This window comes from Natator depressus, chromosome 23 (genome assembly GCF_965152275.1).
Source record: "Natator depressus isolate rNatDep1 chromosome 23, rNatDep2.hap1, whole genome shotgun sequence".
NCBI classification, from domain to species: Eukaryota; Metazoa; Chordata; order Testudines; family Cheloniidae; genus Natator; species Natator depressus.
Window position 1 is genome coordinate 791,370 of NC_134256.1, and position 9,138 is coordinate 800,507.

Genomic DNA, 9,138 nt, shown 5'->3' on the forward strand with positions numbered 1-9,138 from the left:
CTTGCAGCCCCATGCGCACCCCCCCGACAATCTCCCTCCCCCTCCTGGCACCCCCATTTCCCTGCACCCCCATGCACCCCTCCACCTCTCAGAGCCCGGACACCCCCGGACGCGCATCCTGCACCCCTCCCCCCGGGGGATCCCCGCTCGCCCTAGGCGCCTGCACAAGCCCGAACTTGTCCGCGCGGGGGCGGGCCGGCGCTGACGTCACGGCCCGGGGGGCGGCGCCAGCCTCGAGCCCCGGGAGCGGCCGGGGTCCGCGCGCGACTTGCTGTGCCTTCGCTGGTCCCGGTGCAGCTGAGCTCCCCGCGCCCGCCGCGCACAGTCGGAGCCTCCGCGGGACCCAGCGACCCCCGAGCCGCCCCGGGAGGGTTCATGCAGCTGCAGTAAGCGAGGCCCGGGCGGTGGAGCAGGGTCCGGAGGCAGGCGCCCGCGGCACATGGAGATTGTTTTGGTGCCGGGCGGGGACGCAGCCGGGGCGGGGCCCGGGTGTCTTGGCTCGGTCCTGCGGAGGGGCAGCGCCCGGGCCGTGGGGCGGTGTTGGGGGGACGCAGGGCAGGGATTGCTAGGAGAGCTGGGCTCGGGGGGCAGCGCCTGGGCGCTGGGGTGTCCGTGGCTTGGGGGGCAGTCTGTGGGGACCTGGGGGGTCTGGTGCCTGTGGATGGGGGGGGCAGGTGCCCAGCCCCCCTCGCCACCCCCAGATCTCTCCTGAAAAGCCTCCGCCGGTTGCACCAAACCCCGTCCGGGCTGAGCCGGGCCGGGAGCTGCTGGCACCCGGCGGGAGGGGGGTCGGGCCCCGTCGGGGCTGCCTGGGTTTGTTTACAAACATTGGTGCCCCCCCCCGCCCGCTCTGCGGCGACCCCTGGCGGGGAGCGCGGGCCCCTGCGCCCCGGAGGCAGCCGGCCGCGGTCCCCCTGCCCGGGTCCTGCCCGGTCCCCTGACCGCCCCGTCCTTTGCCTTGCAGAGCTCACCGAGCGCCATGGCCAGACCACTGCAGGAGGGGAGCCGCTCTGAGCCGACAGCCGCCCTGCCAGGGGACCCAGCCTTCCTGCTGGGGGGGCCGGTGGCCGTGCCGCCCGCCGTCTGCCCGGGCAGCCTCGCCCTGCCACCCCGGCTGAACTGCGGCCTCTGCCCCGACGGCCCCACTCCCTGCTCGCTCTACCGCTGTGTCCGGGGGCCGGAGCCCCCCAGGAGCCGCAGCGCCGGCCGCGGTGCCCGGCGCTGGGACGCTCCCGAAGCTGGCAGGACCAGGGGCAGCAGGCCACATGGTGAGTCTCCCTGCGAGTGCCCCCCTACCCGGCACAGCATCTCTCTCCCTGGGGACCAGCACGGCCAGAGGGGGTGGAGAAAGGGGCAGGAAACCCAGCAATGAGGGGATGTCCTGCCCTGGGCATGTGACCTCCTGGCCCTAGAGGTCAGCTCCTGCCCTGAGCGGCCCCCCCCCTTTTATAGCCTGGGCATCTCTGGGTTCCCACTCCTCCTCCCTGAGGGGCAGCTGCCCCCTGTGGCCACAGCTGCAGCCTAATCGTGCCCCCCGATTGCAGGTGCCAGTGGGTGCCGTAGGCAGCCTGTGGCCAGGGCAGGCTCGGTCCGGGCAGTGGTTCTGGGAGGGTGGCATGTGCCGGGCCTGGCAAGCTGGGCCCATGGCTGCCCAGCCCCATTGTGTCTGGCAGCAGCTCTGGTTGTCTCCTCCCTAGACAGGGACCCTTTGGAGCCCTGTGGGGTCACAGGCAGGGCAAGCGCCAGGCCCTGATCCTCCGACCCCAGGACTAAGGCAGCCTGGGAGAATGGGCCAGGCCACGTTCTGACTCGCTCATGCAGCGCAGCTGAGCTCAGGGGAGTGGGGACAACCCAGATACCCCCAGCTAGTCTCCACCCCCACCCTAGTGCGGTCGCACGAGCACCAAAGGGACAGGTCCAGTGTCACCTGTCGTGCAGGCTGATGCACCATCAGAGCCCGCGGGGCTCGGGGGTGGCCATGCTCCCCTGTGCTGCACTGGTCCCTGGGTTTTCCTGCGGGGCGGCCCCCCCCCGCACCCCCAGCTGCCACACACCATTAGCCGTGGCCCTGCTAGCCCCTGCCGGAGGCTTCCCGTGGCGGCTCGGAGTCGCTGTGCTGCCCCAGCCCGGCAGGATCTGTGTCACCATCCGGCTGGGGCTCCGGCAGCAAAGCCAGCGACGACAGGCTCCCTGCCCGCATGGAGCTGAGACACCTCGTGTCTGAGTAAACAGTGCACGGCCCCAGACCGCGCTGCTGACTCATGGCTCTCCTCCCCCAGGGCGCCGTCCGGCTCGCTTGGCTAACGAGGGGCTGCTTGTTAGCAGGCGGGAGGCAAGGAGCCGGGCAGGCAGATGGCAGAGTGTGATTGTGGGGATGGGGAGGTCGACCCGGGCAGCTCAGTTGGGCTGACAAGCTCGGGCATGTCCCAGCCGGGCAGAGTTTGCATCTCTGCAGGGCTCCCCCCGGGTGCCATGCCAGGGGGGCTGGGTGAGTCTCCACGGCCAGTGCAGCTCTAGGCTGGGCATGGGGCAGGTCTGTACCCCCTGCCCCCAAGCTTCGCACTGCCATGGTCACGAGGCTGCAGGTGCCAGGGCCCCGGGGCGGTGACCGAGGGCAGAAGACATGGCCAGAGCAGCCGCACGCGCCCGTTGCTGAGCTCGGGCCAGGGGCGCTGCCAGAGGTCGGTTGAAACGGGCATCCCGCAGATCAGCTGGGAGATGGGGCTACTGATCCCCTGGCCTGGGGCTGCCCCCCACCCCCACCCCGTACGCGGGAATTGTTCTGGGCTTTCCTGTTGACGAGCGCTGGGGCCTGTGTCTATCGGGAGCCGTATCCTGGCCCGACCCCTCTGGGCCTGACGCCAGCACTGGGAACGAGGCCTCAGCAACCATGCACCGGCCACTGCTCTGCTGCCAGCCCTGCTCTCCCCACGGGGTGAGGGTCAGAGCCCCCTGCCACCCCCGACCTGCTGGGGAAGGTCCTGCCTGGATTTGGGGTGTCAACCACTGGGGGGAGGGCAGGCGCTGGGCTCACCTCTTTCCTGGGAGGGGCTGTTGGGGCACCAGCCCTGCAGCCTGCTGCCCCCCCGTGGGTCCTGCTGCCCTGACCGCTTGGCTCTGCCACCCCACAGGAGAGCTCCAGCCCATGCAGGATGAGGGGCCCAACAGAGAGCAGCCCCCCACAGAGCCAGCCCCAGAGGGCGCCGTGTCCAACGGCCGCCTCCCCAGGGAGCCCCTGGACCCGGAGCATGCGCTGGGGGCCCAGCTGCGGCGCATGGGTGACGCCTTCCACCAGGCCCACGAGAGGCAGGTGAGTCCCATCGGAGAGACCGCGGTGGTGGAGGAAGATCAGAGGGGGCAGGGGGTGGTGCCCAGGGAAAGGAGCCTGGGCTGCGAGTGGCGACCCTTGAAGGGAACCTGTCCAGCCTAGGGGGGACTCTGGTCTTGCTGCTGGGGGAGTGAGCTCAGGGCAGAGGGGCCCAGCTTCTGCTGGAGTCATGCTCCACGGGGTGGGGGCTGGAAAGGGTTAGTGGCTCTCCCAGGGAAGGAGACATGGTAACAGAACCCAGGAGTCCTGGCTGCCAACCCTCCTGCTCTCACCACTGCACCCCACTTCCCCCCCAGAGCCAGGGGTAGGACCCCCCCACCCCCGCACGCTTGTGCTGATCCAGCCCCCAGCTGGCCTGCAGGCACGGGAATCTCACACCACCCCTCCCCGTGCGGAAGGGGCGGTTGGGCAAGCGAGCCGCTGAGTCACGAGCTATAAATAGCCCTGGGTATATAAGGCCAGGGAGCGAGCGGCAGGCAGCTTAGTGTGAGCATGGGAGAGGCAGCCCGGCTCCCCCACCAGCCCAGCATAGCTGGTCAGCCCCATGCCACCCCCACAGCAGGGCGCCCTGACCGCCCTCTGGGGCAGCCGCAGGACTGGGAGGCTGCCTGGGGCTACGGCCAGCCCTGGGCGCCCCAGGGATTTAGCAAACAGGCAGCCAGCCCCACTGGAGCCTGGTGGTTAGTGCAGGGAGTCCAGTGCCAGCCGTGCCTGGAGGCCTTTGCCAGAGGGCCAGCCCCATGGGGAGCAGGAGGGTCTGCCTGGCTGGGTCGGGGGGGGTGGCAGAGGGTCCTGCTGCAGGGCTAACTTGGTCTCTCTCTGTCCTCCCAGTGGCGGGAACGGCAGCGACAAGGTGCCCTCTGGGCCCGTTTCTACCACTTCATCTCTCAGCTGCTGGGCGCCCTCTACAACATGCCCGTGGACGTGATGGCCGAGCTGCAGCCCAACTAGCCCGCCCAGGGGCCGGAGCCGTGGGGGGAGACCAGCCCCCAGCGCAGACTGCAGAGCCTCTTGGCAAAATGTAGCAACTTCCAGAGCACATAACTGGTTCTCGTAACCAAAAATTCCCCCCCGCGCAAGCCATGGCTCCTGCGGGCTGGGCCCCAGGCTGCTGCCCCGACCGCGGGCACTGTCTATTTATTTATTTATTTCCGAGTACTGACTGGGAGCCCCGCACGGCAGGGATGTGCCCGCAGGGCCCCATGATGGGGAGTGGCCCCTGCAGACACAGCCCTCGGCTGGTGCTCCAGGGACTCAGCCCCCCCCCACTGTTCCTCTCGGGGAGCGCCACGTAACTGTGGTGGGGGGGGGCACATGACAGCCCCAGGCATTGCCTCTGTCTGCACCCCTGACTCCCCTCAGGGCAGCAGGAAGCGCTGGGGCTCCAGCAGCAGGGAAGGCAAACTATGAAGGGGGGCTCAGCCAGCCGTCCCTCTGCTCCCTCCCTGCCTGCACTGCAGGGCAAGCTGCTGCCTCCTGACCGCTGGGTGTCCTGAGAGATCTGGGGGAGGGGGACCTGTGACCCCCCATGCCCCTGCCACGTTGGCTCTGGTACCACCCCCTCCCCGCGCACAGGTTGCTGGGGGGGGGGGGGGGGCACACTGCTGCCAGGGCTTCAGGCATGGCCAGCTCAGGGCTCTGCCTTGCCCCGGGGGTCAGGGCAGGTGAGGCCCTGGCCAAGGTTCACCGCAGGGGGAGCGGTGGGTGCGCTCAGGTGGGCGGGGGAGTCCTCGGGGGGGTGGGGGGTGGCAGTCGCACACTGTAAATACTGCACCGAGTGGCACACTGTACAGGGGAGAGGTGCTGTACATAAGGGGACACTGTACATAGGGGGACATGCTTGCTGTACATGACCAGTGGCTTTTTTTTGTACGTTTCCTTTTCAATAAAACTGGATTTAAGCAAAGAGGCACCTGCGTCTGTCATTCCCAGCGGTGGGGGATCCCCAGTGCCCTTGGCCTGGCCACTTTCAGGGGCTATTTCAGAGCTAGGTCAAGGCCAGTTTTAGAACAGGAAGCCACATGCCGACTTGGCCCAGCCAGGGCCCCTGCCCACGGAGCCAGAGCTGGGTGTGGAAAGGGAATGGCTGCCAGGGGCCTCTGGCTTCACCCATCCCAGGGCACAGTCCCTGCAGTGCTGCACCCCTGCCCACCACCTGGGGTGCAGCATGGCCCAGACTTCTCACCCCAGCCCCCCTCTGCCTGACCCCACCTTCTTCCAGTGAGGGCCAGGGAGCAACCGACCCCCCACAGTGCCAGCTTTGGGGAAGGGGCAGCTGGCTCTGTCTGAGCTCCTGTCTAGTAGCATAATGGGGGTGGGGGCATGTGGAAAACAGCAGTGCCACCCCTGCCCTAAGCCCCCTGGCTGCTGGGCAGCCCAGGAGTTACAGGAGCCCCACAGCACAGCCAGCCCTGGCACGGGGTGAGCCCAGCCCCTGGACTCAAGCCATGGCTTCCCGGCCCCCCTCCCAGCTAAGTGCCACTTAGCGGAGCTATTTTAGTCCTAAGTGCTTCCTAAAGCTCAAGATAGGAGCTGCGGGCCGCTCCCCTGCACCAGCCACCCCGCAGCTCTGCGCAAGGAGGCTGGCCAGGGGTGAGGGGCCTGCCCTACACCGGCCTGGTTGTGCCCTTTCCCCTGAGCCATGGCTGACAGGAGATGCACCGAGGCAGTTTCCCCTGCAGCAGGGCAAAGCAGGGCCCAGGCCAGCAGCAGCTGGTGGGGCAGGAGCAAGGGGCCAGCAGCACCGGACAGCTTGGGGTGCGTTTACAGCAGCGTAGCGAGGGGGGCGGCGGGCCCCAGCACTGCCAGCCCCACCAGCCTGGGCTCCCGCCCTGGAGGGGGCTGCGCTGGAAGGAAAGAAGCCAGTTGGGAAGAAGAGAGTTTATTTGAGAGCACAGGAGAATGCACAGGGCGAGCAAGTCAGGGATTGCTTCCCCCCCCCCCCCCCCCGGGCACAGGCCTCAGCAGGGCTACGCCCCTCCAGCACCCGTGGGGGCCATGTCTGTGCTGGCCGCAGGGCTGCAGCTGGAGGGGACGGTGGTGCAAGTGGCACTCCAGGGCTATGCTGCGGGGGCTCCAGGGGCAGCGGGTGCTGACCCGCAGCTGCAGGCAGACGCACTGGGAGGCCAGCGACTCCAGGCTCAGCGGGGACCCAGGCACTCAACGACCCCGTTCCCTTTGATGCCATCGAAGAAGAAGAAGTTGTTGTGGGGTGGATCCCGCTGGGACAGGGCCTGCCGGGGGGGGGAAGGGCGTTGTTACAGCCTAGCTGGAGCCGAAATCCCAGCTCCAGGAACCCACCCAGGGCAGGGAGGGGAAAGCCCCCCCCTTGCTAGAAGCTTCTATGGGCAACTCCTTCACCCCACATGGGCGGCTCCTGGTGGGGTGGAGAAGCATCAGCCAGGGGGGCCCAACCTCAGGTGAAATGGGGGCACATGCCCGCTCACACTGCTTTACACCCGGCCCCAGGAGCAGAGGCCGCTCCAGCAGAGAGAGCAGCCACAGGGGGGGATGTCGTGTCACCGCCCTGCAGAGAGCAATACCCATGCCAGGGCTGCCCAGCACCCGTGGGGGGCAGAGCACCCTGTGGGGGGCAGAGCGTGGGGGCAAGCACAGCCGGAAGCAGCTCCTGCACAGGGGGCAGGAGGTCGGGCAGGGGCCCAGCAGGGGAAGCAGCACTAATCCCGCTGCAGAGCGGCTCTCGGCCAGGGGCGCCAGGGCCCAAACCCAGCACAGGGAGTTCGGAGACGGGGCCCAGCTTAGGACCCCAGGAGAGGCAGGGAGTGGTCAGCCCTGGACACAGCAAGTCAGTGGCTGGCCTGGGACTCACCCAGCAGTCCTGACCCCCAGCCACACTGCACCCCTCCCAGGGTACTCCACTGGTACCAGCCGACCGAGCGGAGAGGGCAGGGAGAGGAATCCCTCCCACCAGCTGCCAGCCAGGCCTCTGGGCCCAGCAGAGCAGCGCCGCCAAGGCTGCTGGGAGAAGGGAGGGCCGTGTCTGGTGCAGGGCACCGAGCTTCCCAACCAAGCCGGGCTGGGCGGGGATTCCAGACACACCCAGCCCCAGGAATGCTCAGGGCTCCCAGGCCGGAGGAGCAGCGACAGGCTGCTGCCCAGCAGCTGTGCCAGGCAGCTGGGAGGGGGCACAGCGCCTCCGCAAGAACCCAGCACAGCCCACGGCGGGAGAGGTCCACCTCCCCGCAAAAGCCTCTCCTGGTCCCCACCCATTCTGTCTGCACAAGCGGGGGAAATGAGGGAGCTGGGAGCCAGGACTCCTCGGTTCTATCCCCGGCTCTGGGAAGGGAGTGGGGTGTAGTGGTTAGAGAAGGGGGGTGCTGGGAGACAGGACACCTGGGTTCTATTCCAGGCACTGGGAGGGGCGGGGGGAGCTAGTGGTTAGAGATGGGGGGGCTGGGAACTCTGTCACCTGGGTTCTATCCTGGCTCTGCCACTGACTCTGTGATGGAGGGTAAATTTCTCCCCCCGGCCATGGTGTACTACCCTATCTCTGACAGCTGGGCCTAGCCCCACACCCGTTACCTTGACGACCTCCTGTCCCAGGACCCCTCCAAGCACTGCGCAGACGGGAGCCATTTCAGAGAAGCAATAGCTGGAAGGAACAAACACGCCAGGTCAATGCCCGACTGGCTCAGCACCCCAAGTCCCAGCGCCAACGTGGTGCCAGCTGCCCCCGTGCCCGGAGCGTGACCAGACCAGCCACCCAGCCTTTCCCGCCCTGGTGAATGAGAGAGAAGCGACTAACAGCCCGGCCTGAGGGTCATTGGCCAGGCATTGAGCCCAGTGGAAGGGATGAGACGGGTGACCCTTGCCAGGCAGGCCTGGCAGGAAAAACTCCGGGCAGGGGGAACGCTGGGGTCTGCAAAGAGTGTGACTGTTAGATCCATGGGCTGGGGCAGAGAACCAGAGCGAGGACTGAGCTAAGGGTGAAGCGTTTTGGGGCGTGGGGGGCACAGGGCTCCTCAGGGAAAGGGCTGCCTTGGCAGTAGTTCCCAGCTGGGTATGTCAACTGGCCCAACCCCCGAGATGATCGGGAGGGGCCCTGAGAGACAGAAAAGGTGGCAGGGGTGCAGCAAGACAGGACAATTGGACAGGGCAGGAGCCATGGCCAGAGGGGACGGGGTAGCGGGCCCAAGATAGACCCCAATGCGACGAGGCCCCGGGGGTCCAGGGCCTTCGAGAGGTGAGCACTGAGCAGCCGTCACTGCTGGGAGCTCATTAGCCACACGGGTGTCTTGTCCCAGGCCCCTCGCATGCTGCATGCGACCCTTCTAAAAATAGGGCCAGAAATATCTGCCGTGTGCCCGGCACATTCCCGCCATTCCTGCTGGTGCACAGCGGCCTGCAGCTCCCTGGGCAGCGTGTGGCAACATGCAGGCGGGGTGGGATTTTCAGGGCTGAAATGAATCCGGGGGCGCAGGGAGGGTCCTTCCAGCCCACACACGAAGGACGGCAGGGTCACGGGGTGGGGAGTCATGCACCCCACCACGGAGCAGCTCCCATCCCGCAGCACCCTCCCCCTTCACGGGGGAAAGGGGAACCTGCAGCATCTGCCCTGGCTCCCACATCCCCGCTGGTCCAGCCCATCACTGCCTCCACCTGGCCCAGGTACCCGGGTCTCTCCCATGTGCTCAGGGCTGATTGGAGCCATCTCTGCCCCAGGTCCACAGCTTCAGCTGGGCCTTCTCAGCCCAGGGCATCACTGCCCCAGGACCCCTCCACCCAATGGGGCAGTTCCTGGGTCAGGGCAGCTGGGACTGCGTCCCAGCCCTCATCTGCCCGTTAGGCAC

The 9,138-nt window shown here is 67.7% G+C and overlaps 2 protein-coding genes across 2 annotated transcripts in view; one reads left to right on the forward strand and one right to left on the reverse strand.

The window, feature by feature from the left end:
• The first annotated feature begins 248 nt into the window (after positions 1-248).
• BBC3 (BCL2 binding component 3) lies at positions 249-5,016 on the forward strand. Its single transcript, XM_074937014.1, has 4 exons — positions 249-386; positions 965-1,268; positions 3,132-3,310; positions 4,160-5,016. Exons 2-4 carry the CDS (start codon positions 980-982, stop codon positions 4,277-4,279), a joined length of 588 nt encoding a protein of 195 aa, XP_074793115.1. The 5' UTR covers positions 249-386; positions 965-979; the 3' UTR covers positions 4,280-5,016.
• A 1,279-nt stretch (positions 5,017-6,295) lies between these two features.
• Positions 6,296-9,138, reverse strand: part of SAE1 (SUMO1 activating enzyme subunit 1) — a 26,378-nt gene continuing 23,535 nt past the window's right edge. The window contains 2 exon segments of the mRNA XM_074937003.1: positions 6,296-6,561; positions 7,871-7,940. Coding sequence (XP_074793104.1) covers positions 6,469-6,561; positions 7,871-7,940 — 163 coding nt within the window. The 3' untranslated portion in view covers positions 6,296-6,468.

What these genes read in the sequence shown, in the direction of transcription:
- BBC3 (XM_074937014.1), top strand. Translation starts at nt 980, where the DNA reads ATGGCCAGACCACTGCAGGAGGGGAGCCGCTCTGAGCCGACAGCCGCC. An exon ending in CAGGGGCAGCAGGCCACATG is followed by an intron (nt 1,269 to 3,131) that starts GTGAGTCTCCCT and finishes GCCACCCCACAG; the next exon opens with GAGAGCTCCAGCCCATGCAG. An exon ending in ACCAGGCCCACGAGAGGCAG is followed by an intron (nt 3,311 to 4,159) that starts GTGAGTCCCATC and finishes CTGTCCTCCCAG; the next exon opens with TGGCGGGAACGGCAGCGACA.